Here is a 19123-nt window from a genome sequence, read left to right as displayed (position 1 = left end):
TAAAAATATTAATATATTTGATATTATAAGATATTTTTCTTGTCAAATTACTAAAAACGGTAGAATAAAATGTAAGTAGTTATATGAAAATAGTTTTATAATTTTAATATTAAAAAATAAATCTATTTTATATTTATATTTATAAAAATAGTTTTCTTTGGAAAAATAATTTAATATTATTTTTAATGTGTACAAGTAAAATGTTGATTAAAAAAAATAATTTACTCAATAAAATCTTAACACTTTTGTTTTTTATATTCTAATAAAAAAATAGAACATGATCTTATTTTAAATTCAATAAAAGACAAAATGTCAAACAACTTATTTAAAAGTTATTTATAAACTGTCAAACAAATTATTTACTCATTTCTACGATTTATAAGTTGTTTATAATTTTTTTTACTAAATAAATAATGAGAGCTCATAAATTAAGTTGTTTTTCAAGCTTTTAAATGGGAGTCTAAATATCAATGCTAAGTTGTTGTAGCATGGGAATGTCCAAACTCATTATTAATGGCCACATAATTAGGAAGTTGATGCAGTGGGATCTTTCTTAAGTTGTTTTCGATACAAAACGTAAACCTAATTAATTAAGTCACCAAAATGAATGCAAAGTTGACAATAGAGATCTTTCTTAAGTTGTTTTCGAAGTGATCAAAGATCTCTATTGTGAACGAGAATGCATTCATGCCAATGATGATTATAACCCACCCCCACACACATATATATGTAAAAGTTTTGTTGGTCGGTATGTAATAACCGAGAATATTTATGATTTAAATTTTTGAGTTTCATTATTACGATCAGCTAAAATTTGAGTTGCAATATCATGATCAACTGAAGTTTTTGAAAAAACGATCCGACAAGTTTTATAAATACAAATTGTATATTAACATTTTTTGTCGAGAAAGATAGCTTCTAATTATTAAGCTAAAGAAGTCTCTCTTGCATTTGCAAGCTAGTTTATTCCACCATTTTAATATATTCAATACGAAGAACCGACGCTGACTAGGAATGTTTCGGGTCACAAGTGGCAAAGGGAAATGGTGATACCCCATAAGGATCTGGGTCATCATTAACTCGGTTTATTCATTGGATAGCCCGGATCAGAGCCAATGTGCTGGGTACTTTTCTCACTAGCCGAGCATTTCTCCTCTTCCCGGGTAGTCAATAACCCAGGCCCTCGTCACAAGCATCCGGGTACTTTACCACCCGGTTCACCTCGAGAATTGTTCCACACTCGAGTGTGATTGATACAAGTTGTCTAATCTGTCAGAGCAACTTGGGCTTAGAGTATTTTAGAAGTCATCAGAAGCTATAGTATGGGCAGCCGACTTGCCATACTTAGTAGGTGGTACTGAAAACGAGGTACCTACCCCATTTTCTACTATAATTAGCAGGTATTAATGTCATTTACAGATTATGAAAAACTTTGAACTCTCAAGCACTCACATATATTCTCACATATATTTGCTTGTGTTCATCTTCAACCTGCTGACTTAAGCATCTGAGTGGTCACGCCGGACACCCCTCCGACACCCATTCATGAGTTTATCTCCTGGTCTGCAGGTTACAGTGGAAGCTATAGCTCATAGATTCATCTCCTTGCTCATTTCCTTAAACAAAATACAAATCAGATATGGTGGATTGCCCCGACTCCGCTCACCCGATTCACCTGGATCGTATCAGGGAACCAATAGATGACCAGGAATTGCGTCGTGTGGAGTTCACTAGGAAACTTATCTAACAATGGATATTTTTCGGCTTCTCTCCCTTCCATTCAGGCCTACCACCTCGTACACATTTGTATTGGCACTGGACAGTATTTACAAAGGAAAATTTTTTTAGTAAGTCTTTGTGACTTATCTTTATCTATGAGACATATCAATCATGTTCATATTTATGATAATAAGTAATATTTTGGTATAAAAAGTAATATTTTTCATAGACAATCCAAATAGAAGATCTATGTAATAAAATTGACTCGTGAAACCATCTGACAAAATTTTTTTTGTAACATTAATGATACGTGTGTGTGTGTGTGTGTATATATATATATATATATATATATATATATATATAATGTTATTATAATTAAAAAAAATTCATATATATTTTAGATGAACTAATTTTTAATTTGATTTTATTTTTGAGATCTAATATATTTATTTCAATGATAGTATATAATCATTTTTCTCTTCAATATATCAACTTTAATATAAGACTAACAATTCCCGAATTAATATAGATGATTAAAAAATAATTTTACGTCAATTTAATATAAACTACCATTTTTATTATTATTTTTATTCATCAAAATAATAAAAACAAGGAAAAATTGTTAATTAACATATTTAGAATTAAAATATATGTATGGAATTTGACATACTCAACATACCAATTTTGTTAGCTAAATTACTGCAAGACCAAAATTGATTATGAAGTTATATAGTAGGCTATTGTTAATAATTCCTTATTTCAGAAAATGTCATTGACGCCTTCTGTTCTAAGGCTTCCTTTTAAATTTCAACAAAGACAATATTATTTTTTTATTCATGCAAAATAATAAAAACACGAAAAATTTGTTAATTAACATATTTAGAATTAAAATATATGTATGAAATTTGACATACTCAACATACCAATTATGTTAGTTAAATTACTGCAAGACCAAAATTTATTATGAAGTTGTATAATATGCTATTGTTAATAATCCCTGATTTCAAAAAATGTCATTGACGCCTTCTGATCTAAGACTTCCTTTTAAATTTCAACAAAGACAATATTATTTTTTTTATTCATGCAAAATAATAAAAACAAGGAAAAATTGTTAATTAACATATTTAGAATTAAAATATATGTATAGAATTTGACGTACTCAACAATTATAGATAAAATCTAGTTATAAATAAACATGTTTAATAGACCCAATCCACCTTGTTAGTTAATTTATACGGAACATAATATACAATAATTAAAACCCTTTGGCGAAAGTCTCTCCTCAATTAATGTTATTAATTGGTTTTGATTATTTTCAAATCGAATTAATTAGGCTTAATTTTCTTACCATATGTCTTTATCTATTCATTAAACTTAAATACGACTCAAGATTACATTAATAATCAAATAAATGAATACTAATATTTAATTAAGAATTTCTAGCTTCTACCTATTTATTTATCTTATAAATTTCCACTTAACATTATATTGTTAATATGATAAAAATAGAAAATTTCAAAGATCGAAATTTTCACTGATTCATTTTTTGCAGCTAGCAATTTTGTGAACTCATTCACCAAAACAGACAGTTTCACTCTCTTCATTTAGCTGTTCAGCTAACTTTCACATATTTCATCATATGGAAACAAATTATAAAATCTTTTATAAGTGATCTGTTCGATATCCATCAAACTACAATCGTCAAATTCAATTTCTTGAACTTGACTATATTAACGTAAACACATAATATGATACTTGTGTGATCCTCAATAGTTCATTGATACAATTAGTCGTGGGTCCATAACTTCATGTGATTTATAATAACATTTATTTTTATTCGAGCTTATCTTAAGTAGCCAAATTTTTTTCATCAACCCCTTAATCAAGAATATTAGAATTGAAGTCTAATTGCACACATGAGATCACGATAAGAGCGTCTAGTAGCATCTCCTCATTATCCTTTAGGTATCAATGATAGTACATGCAAGAACCTTAAGTTATGGTTAGCGTACAATATGATCCTTTCAACTCATATGTCATAATCGAATTTGCAACAATTGGTATATCGAAAGTTGCAAATGAATTCGATCACATAGGAACCTTGCACTGTTAACTCATCATATCACATATAATATCTTCATCCATAGGCAAACGGTGACAACTATAATTCATTGACTCCTACGTATTTCGAAATTACACCCAACCTCGCTACCTAATGATCATCAATGGAGTCGGTAAACGAGTCAAAGTGCAGTGCTAGTAAGCAGAGCCTCTATGTTGTCCATAATCAAAAGACTAATGATGTACAACTACAACTGCAGACTTTTTCACTCGATAAGTAATAACCACTTGGATAGTCTGATTGAATGTTGTTCAGTGCATCATCAAATGACCATTTATCTATGTGAACAGGCATGTCCATGCCCTTACCAATGAAATATAATATTAATATCACATATACTAGTATCAAGTTCAAGCGACCTTTATCATTATTTTAGACGGCTGATTCGACTAGAAACCGGTTTAGAATATACAAAACTTTTTCTAATAAGTTTCATGATCTTGCATTGCGAGATATACCTCGTGATACCTATTGCATATTCAAGAGCTTTATCTATACTGCTTGCATGAGCATACAAATAAAGTAAGTGTTATAACTGGATAAAATAGTAAAATATTATTAAAATAAATATTATTTTTATATTAGAGTCAATAAAGTACAAACCACAAGTTGACTCGCTGGACACCTACTCTAACAAGAGCAACAGATATGTTGAGTCGCTCTTGTATCCATCACCTAATCGTCTCGTGAAATTTAGGGAAAATAAGAGGACATGGAATATAACCAGTGAAGCAAGACACAATTGGATCTTGTTGTTGCATCTCCATGTTGATTACATTCCCAGACTGAACGCTAGTACTCCGAAACTCAATGAGCCAAGTTATCCATTGAAGCACTAGAAGATGGCTCTGCTGCATCAGGCGTTTGGAAATCCAGGTGGATTGATTGTGTCTTGGATGTCCAGGTGGATATCCATGTAGCTTGAAACACTTGTCAACCGTATCACATGCATCACATAGTCCTTGTTATGATAGTTCACACATTCATCTGTTCCACAATTACAAACCGAAGAATCTCTTAATTCATTCCAAAGTGTTCGCAATTTCTTGTAATACGAGCTAACATCCATCAATCCTTGCTGCTGTCAACTAAATAGCTTCTTAATTTCATATATCCGTGTGGAATCTGTCACACAGATCTTCCCAAATTTCACTAGCAATTGACATATACATAATTTTGCCTATAATTTCTCGAGCTACAGAGTTCAAAAGCCATGACGTCACCATGTTATTGCATATAGTCCAGGTCCCATACAATATATCATCTGAGCGAGGATGCTCGATCGAACAATCGATGAAACCCAGTTGTTCTTCCTTGTCAGCGCCATAATCATGGCGCGACTCCATGTATCCTAGCTCGAGCCTTGAAGATAAGATATGAGAATGAAACCGGAGTGATCTCCATTTTGGAGGAAATACGGACGGCTCGAATCTCCTGGAGTTGTGTGTGAATCATTATATTTTGATTTGCATCTTGACCTTCTCCACCTCTCACCATTACGATGAATCGAAGGTGAATTTGAACAATTTGAGAACAATCAAAGTAGTAGAGATATTATTCTGATACCATGTCAAGAGTATGAATTTGAACATAAATCTAACCGAAAATTTAGCTCATAATTATCTAATTTCTCATATACAACTCTTAATAACATAATTTGGACGATGTAAGATATCTCTCATACCCAATAATGAATATTGAGTTTGAGTTTTGATATCATAGTAGTTAATAGATTTGGAATTAACTCCACCCAAAATACTTCAATTTATTATATATTATGTGTGTTTATATCTCCTTATTTATCCATGAATTTATTTTCATTTATAAAGTGGGATATAAACAAATCAAATTAATGACGCGAATAATTCAATATATTTTGGAAATCAAGGACGAATACATTGTCCAGATCCCACATCCCGTCAACTATTTATAGAACTGACACACACACACTAAAATGGCAACTAGACGCACGCTTTAAACAGAGGGGGGAAGAAGTTGAGAACTTGAGATCGTCAAACGATTTCATCTCAACGGCGTGAATATCACATATATGCGCGTATGTAGTCAGTTCGATTTAATCTTCTCCTCTGTTTTAATTTTTTCTCTACATGCAAATAAAGATGAAGTTTTTCTTGGATTTCGTGACGTGTTATGGATCGTGCTCGTCGGAGGTTCGTCAGACGCCGGGGGAGGAGACGAGAATGCTGATGGTGCATGAACATCGCCGTCGTGTGGGACGGAAGCGAGGGAGGGTGAAGGGCAGACATGAATGGCGGCCTTGTCTGTCCTCAATCTCGGAGGATAACGTGATGACAGCTGAGAGGGCCAAGAGTATAGAAACCCCGGTAGCCGCCAGGTGGCGACGGAGTCTCAAGAGGAAGGTTTCGTCCATTTCGGAAAGAGATAGGAACCGTTCTTTAAATCGCTATCAGGCCCGGTAAACATTCAGACCCTATTCTTGAGAATTCACAGTCCCCTGGTTGTTTTCCGATCATTTTTTAAAATTTTCTTGTTGGTTTTATTCAATTCAATTTTATAAACGGGTATTAAACATTGAATGTGAATATTCTTGATTCATTATGTTTCATTCTTTGTTTGTTGATTTTTACAGAGAGACTCCACCATCAGCCATGATTCTAGCATTCCCTCCAATTCCTTTCATGTTTTGATACATTTCCTGAACAATTACTCCACAAATATATTTATGACCTTTTCTTCTTTTAATGTTTTTGTAATCTACGTTTCAGTTTTCAAGCAAAGCATTAAATTCCTTTACTAATAAATGTTGCATTGAATTGTAGAAAATTTGTGGTATTTGGAAAATATGCTGTCCCAACCGAACTTATATTAGGATACTGAATGAATTATTTATAATTAAAACATTATATAGATTTTTTAGGCAAAAACTTGTGTGAGACGATCTCACGGATCATATTTTGTGAGACAGATATCTTATTTGGGTCATCCATGAAAAAATATTATTTTTTATGCTAAGAGTATTACTTTTTATTGTGTATATCGGTAGGGTTGACCCGTCTCACAGCAAGAGACTTACTCGATTTTCTAATATCTTGAGTTAGTTATTAGCATAAAACACAATATATGCAAAATAGTTCCTTGTTAATTAATAATAATTTTGAAAAGCATGAATAAATAACTATATGAAAGAATTGCTGATGCGCAAAGACCCATGTGAACTCTCCACTTCTCTCTTGGACATAGATTTCAAAACAAGCATGCTTTAACTGCACGAGTAGTAGAGCAAGCCAGGCATGCTTATCGGTTCCACCGGACCGGTTTTGGACCGGTTCCCATCGGTTCTGGGTCCGGTGAGTCCGGAACCGGTCCGAAGCGGTTAGGAACCGGTTACGAACCGGTTCCGGTTCCAAGTTGAAAAACTTGGAACCAATCCAACCAAGACCTGTTCGGCTTCGAATAAACCGGTTCCGGTTCGGTTTAAACCGGTTCCGAACTTTAATTTATTATATTTTACTATATAATTAAAATTAGTAATATCAATGGACAATTTTTTATTTATTATTTTGATTGCAAATAATTGTGATTACATAAAAAAAATATAACAGAATAACTTAAACATTTATTTTTATAATTGAACATCTAAAATTCATCACGATTTATTAAAATATATTTGGAATATTCTGGATCTTCGACGGAACTTGAGCTTTGGAATTCGTCGATCGCGCCAGAGGTCCTATTCTTTTTTTCTGCTGCAAACCAATCTTGTAGGCACGTTAGCATGGAAAGTGTTTCTGGCTTTAAATTAGTTCTTTGGTCACCAATGATCCTTTCACATACTGAAAATGCTGATTCGGAAGCAACACTTGAACTTTGAATGGGTAGAACATCTCTTGCAATTGCAGATAACACTGGATAAAGTTTAGAATTTACTTTACACCAATCAAGAACATCGAAATTATCCGTAGTCTCAATATATTGACTTAGATAAATTTGGATCTCATTGTAATTGGTTGTTGTCACCGATTTTCCTTTGAACTTTTGTCGTTTCAAACTTTGAAAGAAGTTCAGTGCTCCACTTTTGCTCTTATATGTCGGCATCTCCTCCGGCTGCGCACTCGGTTTATCACATTGTTCACTAGCATACAAATCAAACAATTCTTGGAGAGAATGCATGATTGACTTCTTTTGATCGTCAACATTCTTCTTAAGAAATTTAGCATAATATTCAAAAAACACGTCTAATCCTCCTTGATTTTGATTAGGATCAAGTAATGTTGCTAAACCATGCACAATTGGGATAGTTTCCCAATATTTTAAAAATTTGTTTTCCATATTTGAAACAAAATCACGCATAACAGAATCACCGCGATATTCAATAAATTTATAAAACATATTGAAAAGCAAAGGTAGAAACATGGTTGAAGTAGGGTAGTTAATGCCAAAAAAATTTTCGATTTCTTCTTTAAAAATTTCTAACAAAGAAACACATTTACTCAAAATATTCCAATCATCGTCTGTTAGTATTAAAGCTTGTGTTGTAATATTATTATAATACGGAGTAACTAAATCTTGAAAACGTAATAAAGTATGAAGCAAGTGATATAAAGAATTCCATCTAGTTTCAATAGGAAGAGGAAATTTTTTAAATTTAATTCCGGTTGATTCGACTAGTGTTTTCCAGTCACGTCCATATCTTCTTTCACGTAATAATTTCCCACATAATTTGAATTTTTCTATTACAGTGGATATTTGTTCATCACATGCACATTTAACACATAAGTTGATAATATGACACGCACATCTAACATGAAGCAAATTACCTTCTAAAATTGGTTTTAGTGAATCTTTAAGATATTTAATTGCAAGAGTATTGGCACTCGCATTATCTAAAGTTATCGACATTATTTTATTTTGTATGCCATAAATCTTAACAACATTTAAAACATATCTAACGATAGTGTATGCGTTGTGAGACGATTCTAAATGATCTAGCGCTAAAATTCTTTTTTGCATAGTCCAAGTTTCGTCAATCCAATGACATGTAACAACAAGATATGATTCATATTTTAAATTAGTCCAAATATCAGTTGTCAAACTAACTCTACAAGAAATATTTGAAAGATACGATTTTAGTGTTTCTTTATATTCTTTGTAAATATCAAAACAATATTTCTTAAGTGTGTGCCTAGAAATATTGTGAAAACCAGGTTGAATAGTACTAGTAAATTCAACAAAACCTTCTTGTTCAGCTATTATAAAAGGTTGACAACATTTGGTAACAAACTTTACGATGGCTTTCCGAGAAATTTCTTTTGTAATTGTAAAAGCTTTACCACTAAAAGGATTAATTTGTTGTTGTATTGGTTCCCTGCCGAATGGTTGTAGCGTATCAGGGTCAAGTTTATGTACCTTAACTAAATGTTTTTTCAAAGTTCCGGTACCACCGGAACCACCACCCGTTTTGTAAGAATACCTCGTTTTGCAAATTTTACAAACGGCAAAAGAGTTATTCGTACCTTGTTGTTCAATATCAAAGTGATCCCAAACTTTGCTTCGCTTTGCACGGGCTGTCGTCGTGCTCGTTGAGATTGTGTTGCTTGCTCGATTAGACGATGGCGTCCCTACATCTTTGTTGGGGAGTTCCATGGCTTCTTCATCCTCGTGGCCAGGTTCAACTTCATCAAAATCAGGGATGTAGCCAAAATGTTCACCAAAGTCGGGAGCGTATTCGCAACTACCACCACGACGATTTGAAGATGATGCCATTGAAATTCGAATTGTTTACATGAATAAATTGCGAAATAGTAAATATATAACTATAAAAATAATACGGATTATAGATAAAATTATAACACAATTATTGAATATATTTGGAGATATGATAGCAAAGAAAGATATTGATTGTAGATAAATGAAAAGTTGAGAGAAAATTGATATGTGAAATGTAAAAAATGACTTGTATTTATAGATGAATTTTGGGGTTATAAAAAAGATTGTATATTTGCACTTTGGGGGCCAAATTGATAAAAAAAACACTGCAGATTTCAGTAGCCGTTCTGCAGTGTCCAAGCAGCCGTTGGCCTGCATTTTTCAGCCCAATGGCTGCATTTGCAGCTGTTGGCAAGGCTGCCCAACGGCTGCAAATGCCGCCGTTGGCCCAAAAGGCTATTTTCTTTTATTTTTTTTTTAAAAAAATTTTGAATTCGGGTTTGGGACCGGTTCCGGATACGGTCCTGAACCGGTTTGAAACCGGACCCGGAACCGGTTGATGCTGAACCGGTTCAACCCACAAACCAATGAATTGTATATGGTTTCGGGTCCGGTTCTTTCATTCCGGATCCGGTTCCGGGCTTAACGGACCGGTTCCGGGTCGATTCCGGATTGAACCGGTCCGTTAAGCATGCCTAGAGCAAGCAGTCTCTCAACTAGTCCATAATCGGACGGCTTACCCGGCTGCGCCGATTGGTATTATTTGGATTAGGCATTGCTTCTGTTTATAGTCTGTCTATTTTCGCTTGTAGGTCGGAGTATTTGTATGTCTTGTAACAATTTTGATATATGAAATTTACATTTTGACCGATAAAAATAAAGCTATAATCGGATGGAACCAAGAATCATTTTGGTTTCAATTTTCATGGTCATCGTGGAAATGGCAGTACAGATATGTTTTTATTCCAGAGAAACTTGTATGAAAACCAAATAGCACCAAATAAAAAGATGCACGTATCTCTAGACCCATTTCAAGACATCAGTTCAAATCCTTTCCCCCTCTTTCATCCCTGCCATTGTATCGTACAAAGGTCTATGCAAGGTCTCCGGCAAGTAAAATGCCAAAATCCCTCCTACAATACCACTAACCCCAAAAACCAGAAAAGGGATCCCACCTCCGAAGACAACAATAAATGGAGCCAGAATCGCGCCCATTTGTGCTGCTTGAGTCGCGCATCCAAGTGCTGCATTCCGAATAACAGTAGGAAACAGTTCTATCGTATAAATAAACAACAAATTGTATGTCCCCGCCATGCCAAATATCCCCAGAATACCGCATACCATTCGAACCGTCTTCCATATCCCATATCCGTTTAACAAGGCTCCCACAATACAGAAAGCTCCACTGAACCATTGAGTACCAATACTCAATGGCTTTCGACCAAACCTGTCTAATAATACTGCAGTTATCAGAAAGGCAGGCATCTCAGCTACCGCGTTGAGGAAAACATTGAGATAAAGGTTGGTTCCAAGGTTTACCACGTTCAAGCTCAAGCCATAGTATACAATGGAGCATAAGAAGCTAATGGCAATGGCTAAAAATAAACGGATTCGGGTGAGTGGGGAGCGAAGCACGTCCAAAAGGGATCCTGTCACGGCTTCTTTCGATTCTTGTTCTGTTTTACTTTCATTTGTCTCTAGATCAAGGGCGAGGATGACACCCGCAGGGAGATTCTTCCCATTCATTTTAGCAATTTCACACATAGTTTTCATGGCACGGCCCATTTTCCCTCGTATTAGGAACCATCGAGGGGACTCAGAAACAAATGGTAGTACGATGATGAGGAAGAGGACAGATGGAATGGATGAGGCAATATAAAGTGCTCGCCACGTTCGAAAAATGTAAGCAATTCCAGATAGAATGGCGATCCCTCCTGAGAAGAAGTAAAACGTGGACATTCCTGCCACCCCACGCTTAGTAGGGCCAACTGGCTCGGTGGCAAGGACAAAAGCGCATAGGCCAACTCCTCCGGTGCTGAAACCGGTGAGAATGCGCAATACAGCATAAGTCCAATAATTTGGGGAAATCGCTGTTATAAAACCAAAGATGGCGTTCAAGATGCATACAACTAATAGTGAACCTTTTCTCCCCAGTCTGGAGTCTGAAAGATGTCCGAAAACTCCAGCACCTGTAAAAAAAAACGTAGTCTAATTGTTAATTTGTTGTCAGAACTCTGAATAAGAATTGAGCAGTTGGTGCAAAACAATTCCGTTACAGCAATCAAAATTTAATGGAACAGATAGTGGCGGAGGGAAAATCAAGAAACGTGGCTCAGCTATTGGGAACATCGACTTGGAGGATAAGAATGGATTTGATTTTTTCCATTCTGACTCATCCTCTAGTTAATTACAGCCGTCGTGTGTGGTTTAAACAAATTAACATTTGCCAGATGCTAAATGGCAATTATTAAGGAGCCTAATAATATCTTAATCCAGTTCACACAGCCCTCCATACCTGAATAAGCTAGCCAGCAAATTTAATAAGCAAATTGTCTTCAGCAGATATTGATTGTGTTATCTATATCGTTATATCGAATATCATGTGAGTAGAATCCGATTAGCTTTTTAATATACAAAAGGTGCGTTGAAAATAATGAAGTTGGTCCACTGAGATTAGGACTCAAGAGTTAGGCTACTGACCTATCATGCATCCTGCGAAAAAAAGGGCCTGAACCAACCCGATCTTATATTTCTGTCCACAAATCAATCCAAACTCTGCCACCGTGGAGCTCCCAGCCCCACCGACCCATTCCCAAGAACCGGGTTCAAGCTGGCACACGCTCTGAACCCCGGCAGAACAGCCGTCGGCACTGCCGACTGAGCACCGCCAAGCCGGTTCATGGTCGGCGAAGATGACGACCATGGTGTGGAACGCCTCCAGAGCCCAGGCCATGCTGGTCAACACGAAGTGTCTAAGCTGCCACCTCCCAAACTCCCCGCAATACTTCTGCAACATGTCATCTATGCTCAGCTTCTCCACCTTTTTGGTGGAGGCGGCGGAATCCGGTTCAAGAAGCGGTAAGCGGAGGTCCACTCCATCGGGTGATGATTCAGTAGGCGAACTTCCTGACATTGTACTTCTCTAGGAGAAGCGCGAGCAGACAGGATGGGCCTGGGTTTAGGATTAGGATTGGAATTTGAAGGGATCCAGAATTTACTTTTTCTTCCCTTATGTACATGGACCTGGTCTATATATAGAAACATGTAATCGGTTAACAGATGGAAAGTGTAGCGGAGCCGGGTGGAAACAGAGTCGAACAATTGGATATTTAAAATACATATTATTCTATTAAAAATTTGGCAGTTCCGGATCAAAGTTAGCTTTCTTTTAACAAATCATCCAATCCTATAAAGCGTCATAGTTACGGTTCAATGACGACTATGTTTTTGTTTTTATCTGTGTGTATATATAGACAAAATTTAGTAGAGGATTTATAGTTGATGTGACATCAAAATTTTAGAGATGAACACGTATTCTAAATCGTAAATATTTGAATATTTAAATAAAATTGACATAAATGACTATTCACCAACAGGGCATACTCTACTAATTATTCTTGGATACGAGTTGTCGACTCAGTCCCAAATTATCAAATATTAGTTGACTCATGTTTTCAAACTAATGACTTTCATTAAACATTTCCAGGAATTTTTTGGTCTTATTTTGAAAACCAATTATAATATTTTATTTGGATCGGTAAATTAAAAATGGATGGAATTTAAATTCTCAAATACACCCTTACTAAATTACACGCAAGTGAAACGTGTGGATATCATTGTAATTTAAATTGTAGTTGAATAAGTATAACTTAAACTTAATAGATTTTAAACTTGGCAAAAACTTGTGTATTTGTGAAACGGATCTCTTATTTGGGTCATCCATGAAAAAGATTTACTTTTTATGCTAAGAGTATTACTTTTTATTGTGATTATGGGTAGGGTTGACCGTCTCACAAATTAAGATCCGTGAGACGGTCTCACATGAGACCCATTCTTTAAACTCAAAACTGTAATTTACGATTTGTGAGCAATTCAATGACATAACAACAGCAGTGTTTCTTTTATCTTATAACACCTTGTTTTTATACCTGAAATTTGGATTTTACAAAAGCAGAAACGGTAAAAACACTTGGAGAAGAAAATTTCAAAACATGACTTGTACATACATCATCAATGCCAAGCAGAAGCTGAAACCAGATTCCTGTCCTTCCATCCCAACAGCATAGCTCCATCCTTCTCCACCAAGGTGTAATTCTCCGAGTAGCATCGCAGTAATCCCCGAATCACTGAATTCACATAAGAACTTAAAGGGTATGCTTGAAAACCGGCCATCGTGAACCTCAATCTCCATTTGCCAAGGAGCTCGTGTCTCTCCACTCTCTCCTTCCCTTCACAAGCTATGATGTTCACCATATCTCTAGCCAAACAGTGTTCCTCCACGTTGATTCGCTCTTTCCTGTCCCTAGGCATTGTAACATCTATCGACTCAAATATGGCTGAATAATAGTCTAGAGCTTCGATGAATCTTTGAAGAAAAAGGGCAGTGTTTGTGTTCGATTCTTGTTCCACTAAAGTGACAACTTTCGGAGAAAGAGATTTCACCATTCTTAGAAGCCCGTCTCTTGGATTCGACACGTCAACACTCTCGTCGGGTGTGTGGTGAAGCTGCAGTGGAAAGTTCACCACCAGCGCATCACCGGGTCTAACATCGAGCATATCCCTCGTGATATCAGGAGCAAAAACTGGAACGGGTTGAAACTCGACAGGGATGCTGAATTTCTCAGAAATTGCTGCCAAACGTCTTCCTACTAATGCAAGACTGTCTCCACGAGCGTGTTTTGAAACAGGATCATCGATCCCAGTAATTCGAACAAGCGGGGCACCACAAGGTCTTGCTGCGAGTGCTTGTAAGAGAGTCATCCATTGAGTCCCTTGTCCAATCTGGAAATCTATGATGTGGATTCGGTTCTCATTTTTACATGCCTCAGCAATGGCGCCATTTGCAGCCATATAACCAAACTTCAAATATGGGCATATTTCATACAGAATGTGCATGTACGACATCAAGTCTTTGCTATCTGGCTCGTTGCACCTCAAGGACCGGTAAATGTTAGTTCCAGACAGCTCTTTCCTTGCTATTAATCCTTCAAGCATGTATGCACCAACACGCTGAATCGGATCTCCAGTAATAGATACAGATGCACGAGCATAGGGTACCAACTTTTCAAACTCATTTATTTTATTTTCGGAAAGTGACCTCGCACATGCAACCAGTAGTTGCTTGAGGTTATTAGGAGGGAAACCATGCAACGCAAAGTTTTCCATGGCCTTGTAGCAAATCTCCGTACTGTGTTCCCCAGTAGAGCTGCTAAATGAGTCGGATTGATTTAAAGGAGACCCCGAGGATTCATGGTTCCAGCCTCGTGACCCTTGGACAGGTGCCTGAGATCTCTTATTTTCCCCTAAAAACGGTTCTGATGTTGCCACTTCCTCATCATCGTCGGGACCCATAAGAACACTCTCCAACTCCAATAAAGCACGCCTTACGTGCTGATTGTGATCAGCACTATGAAGAGAAAATGGTCCGCTGGAACAAACCAATAGGTTATCCTGACGGCAGAAGGAAGGGGGTCTCGACTGTTGAAGGTACTCTTCGTAATACGGCGAAGAATTGGAAGAAGGGGTGAATTCGTAAAAATTATCCGTTGAACTTTGCTGCTCTAGACTACCCTTGTAAGCGCTGAGTGTGTCAGTATCAGAATGGGTAGAGAAAGGCGAGCCAGATAAGTTTCTCGCATCGAAATCCAAGGATCTGAACAGATTTGCCGGTAAGGCAGAAACAGTAGGATAAGAGGAAAACTCTGCACCATTAACACCGAACCCAATATAATTAGAGTCCATCAAACAAGAAAAACTGCTTTATACAAAATGCAGTTTCTTCTTATCCAGCAGAAAATAAACCTGTAGAAGAGAAACGAGGCAATATTAGAAAACTCGTTTCATTCTCATCCAGAATTCAAACATAAGCACCAGTTCGGTATTTGCTATTCCAACCTTTTACAGTTATTTGACAGATTACAATATTTAGGTGATCGAGACAAGCTCGTGAAATATATCAACAAAGTTTACATTAGATTCAATTCGATTCAGATAAAAAGTTAAGAAGATTACATCCAAGTAGTAACTAGGACTAGATTTTAACATTGATATCAATATTATTCCATTTTATTTTTCTCTTTTTCTACAAATCGAGCAGGATATCAGTCTAGTAAAGAATTTGAATATAAACTTAAGGCACAAGGGAAAAGTGCATCACTCCAAGCTAAGGCCGAAAACAGACTATTTTAATTCTATCAATACTTGTTTAAAAAGGAAAACTTTTGTTCAGACAGAAATTTCTAAAACATCCCATCTGAACTATTTCCTCTTTACAAAAAAAAAAAAAAAAGAATCAGCAAGAAGTTTCCATTAAAAAGAACATCGGAAACCATTCAAGAGCTGGTCTTCCCAAATCCAGACTATATGAACTATTTTTTAATCCACTGGTATCTAAGAACAATAAAGAATAGAGAAATCATGTTCTTTGCCTTTTTTTAGTCATTATAGAACTTGAGAAAGTATTAAAACAGTCGGAGTTTTAACCTTGAGGGATTTCAACAACGACAAGCAAATAAAGATACACAGCATACAGCTAATCGATAAATGAACCCAAACGCGACAAACTCAAATCCAGCAAAAACAAACACATTAAGCAAAACGAATAAACAATAAGTTCAATAAAGATTAATTACCTGACCTTGTTTGCAGATACCAGTCAAAGATTGTTTCTTTTTCCTTTTAATTTAATTGTTGGAGTGTGAATGCATGAATGAAAGAATTTATGACGGGAAACAAGAGAATATGTACATAAATAGCAATCCGATAAGGGAGACGATGGTGGGTGGAAAATATATGAAATTTGACGGTGACGGCAATCGTTGGGGGTGACTGGAGATTTTGACGGCAGCACTAACGATTCTTGACTAGCGAGTTAGTCTCCACGCCAACCACCTACGCGTTGACTCGAGGAAGAATGTTCCAGCCTATTGGCTCTTACTACCTTAGCTTTATATCACGAACATGCACGTGCTAATGCATCACTCCTAACTAAAAAATGTCATGTTAAAGAAATCCTATTTAAATAATTATTAGAATTAATTATCAAAAATCTTATAAAAGATCATTCTTAAAATATTCATCGCAATGTGTAATATCTAGATTTTTTTATATAATACCCTTTTTTAAGTACTTATTGTCGTTGACGGGAAGAATTTTGTTATACCATTATCTTTCTTAAAAAAACAAGAATCCATCTTTTTTAATTTTTCGAGATTCAAATAAGTATAATTCAACAACAACAAAAAAAAAAACAAACAAGTCGGGATGCTCTGAGAGCTCCCACGAGGATGATGTGACGAAAGAAAGGAGCAGATTTGTAATTAATAGTATAGATAAGGAGAATATTTGTTGAAATATTTGAATTGAGTGTGGGGTTTACGAAAAACAAAAATTGTTTGGGTCATTTGGATAAAACGAGTTTTTTGTTTGTACAATGAAATTGTAATAAAAAAATTATGGATGAGATTGTATCACTATGATGTCAAAAGGAGCAGCCACAGTAAGTTTGACACGTGCGATTGATGTATAAGCAAACTTTGACCTGACATGGCAACACGTCGGTCAACGGCAACATGTGAGGAAAAACGAAAGTCAGCCACTTGCATGAGAGTTTTTTCCTTAACGTAACTGCAATCTGCAAGTTTCCATTTATTTATTTAATATGACATAAACTGGCCAATGAAATACAATTAAGAAAAACTCTCCAGTAATGGGAGCCCACATAAGATAAAGCCCGTTTACCATGGAGACCCGGGTCCAACAATTTATCTTAATTCTGAAATTCAACCCACCCACTGACCCACATATCATGTTTTTATCGTTGCAGGTTTCTTTCGGTATAATATTTGCATGTAGTAATATATCGCGGACCTGGTAAAAAAGAGATGAGAAAGGAATATGTGGGCTTAGTAATTGGGATATCAATAGGAGTGTTGATTTCGCTTTGTTTTGGTTTGCATGCCGTAGGAAGCGATTCCAGATTGGTAGTAGCGCGCAGTTCCAGGAGCATTGCATCGATCCCAATTCGTGAAAATGATGGTGCAGATATTACTTCAATGTTGTCTGATTCATCAGTCGGGATAGAGTCCACGGTATGCTGTACAAAATGGCATGGCTTTGTGGTCTGGTAGATTTAAGCAGGCTGGTGTGCACCCGGGATCCTTGAGTACTCGTACAAGTATGTATTCTTTGCCTACTCTAGGGATGTTGTGAGTTAATTAGTACGTACCATATTATTATCATTCTCTTAGTTTGAAGTTTAATGTGGCATGAAGTGGAAACTTAAATGTCATTGGCCGCTACCCTTTGTTTAAAAAGTTAACCTTGATTCGTGAGTTTGTCGTAGGTGGATATATTATTTGAATTCTATTTGTGATGATTTTTTCTTTGCATTCGAATTTTTTGTTTGTTAAATTAGCTTATGATATGTGTGCCCTTCTCACTTTTCACCATAATCGGGGACCTGCAGAAAGCGACTTACAATTTCAGCTCATTACACTTGTTTTTTTGGTGATTTTCAGATGAAACTTGAACCATTAAGTAGGGAATTAAGAGTTCAAATAGCACTTGATGTAGCTCGGGGTTTGGAATATCTTCACTAAGGTATAAGTTTAAAAACTACATTTTTTATCCAGAGAGCAGTCTCATAAAAACGAGCTTCGTTTGTCCTTCCTCTGTTGCTCTGACTTGTTTGAACTTATTGCTGGAAGAAATTAACCCTCTCCACGGTCTTATGGAGCATGTTGCGCTGGTAAGTTGTCTTTTGAAATTTTTTTTATTTCTTGGATTTCACTACTAACTCGTGGGTGATTAGTTATTACATGCAGCCATGAGTACGGACGGGAAAGTTGGATGGGAAGAAATAGTTGACCTCCGTTTAAATGGGAAATTCGACGTGGGAGAACTCTATGCATTCGCTGATCGTGCACACGGATGCGTCGTACCTATTGCAAGAAAAAGGCCATCTATGAGGGACATTGTTCAGGTTCTCTCTAGGTTATCAAATTCAGACAAAGTAAGAAACATGCATCAACTCCCCTCGAAAATGAAGTTATAATCGATATGCACCAATTAGAACACCAGCGAGCTGAATCGTTTGACAGCATGATTGATTCACTTGATATCTAAACTGAAGGTTTTTACTTCTTTGTTCGGCTTCCCTGATTTTGATCTTGATCTGTAACATAATTTGAGGTGTTTCTGCTAGGATTCAAACCAGTTAATTATCTGGTAGCCTTTCATGTGAAGCTAAAGTAAAATCCTTTCTTGTATGTAGTTTTCTACTCGATTCTTGGAATATGTCAAAATGTTGACTTCTTCTTCGACCAGATGTACCATCTCTTTCTATTTCTACCATTCTAAAAATTAATGACTTGA

The 19123-nt window shown here is 36.0% G+C and overlaps 2 protein-coding genes and 1 long non-coding RNA gene across 4 annotated transcripts; 1 reads left to right on the top strand and 2 right to left on the bottom strand.

The window, feature by feature from the left end:
* Positions 1-10424: 10424 nt before the first annotated feature.
* LOC142519127 (organic cation/carnitine transporter 4-like) lies at positions 10425-12957 on the bottom strand. Its single transcript, XM_075622059.1, has 2 exons — positions 12230-12957; positions 10425-11718 (listed from the first exon to the last, which is right to left on the bottom strand). The coding sequence occupies exons 1-2, from the start codon at positions 12660-12662 to the stop codon at positions 10574-10576; spliced, it is 1578 nt and encodes a 525-aa protein (XP_075478174.1). The 5' UTR covers positions 12663-12957; the 3' UTR covers positions 10425-10573.
* A 691-nt stretch (positions 12958-13648) lies between these two features.
* On the bottom strand, positions 13649-16534 carry LOC142518153 (scarecrow-like protein 21). 2 transcript variants are annotated; one of them, XM_075620860.1, is made up of 2 exons: positions 16386-16534; positions 13649-15550 (listed from the first exon to the last, which is right to left on the bottom strand). In XM_075620860.1, the coding sequence occupies exon 2, from the start codon at positions 15488-15490 to the stop codon at positions 13760-13762; it is 1731 nt and encodes a 576-aa protein (XP_075476975.1). In that variant the 5' UTR covers positions 15491-15550; positions 16386-16534; the 3' UTR covers positions 13649-13759. The 2 variants fall into 2 exon arrangements, with proteins under 2 accessions (XP_075476975.1, XP_075476974.1); XM_075620859.1 differs by having other exon boundaries at positions 16381-16518.
* Positions 16535-17478: 944 nt separating this feature from the next.
* Positions 17479-19068, top strand: LOC142518156 (uncharacterized). Its single transcript, XR_012813478.1, has 3 exons — positions 17479-17924; positions 18268-18349; positions 18457-19068. It is a non-coding gene; the product is annotated as an uncharacterized LOC142518156 (long non-coding RNA).
* Positions 19069-19123: the final 55 nt, after the last annotated feature.

This window comes from Primulina tabacum, chromosome 11 (genome assembly GCF_025594145.1).
Source record: "Primulina tabacum isolate GXHZ01 chromosome 11, ASM2559414v2, whole genome shotgun sequence".
NCBI classification, from domain to species: Eukaryota; Viridiplantae; Streptophyta; class Magnoliopsida; order Lamiales; family Gesneriaceae; genus Primulina; species Primulina tabacum.
This window is presented reverse-complemented; position numbering and strand designations above follow the sequence as displayed.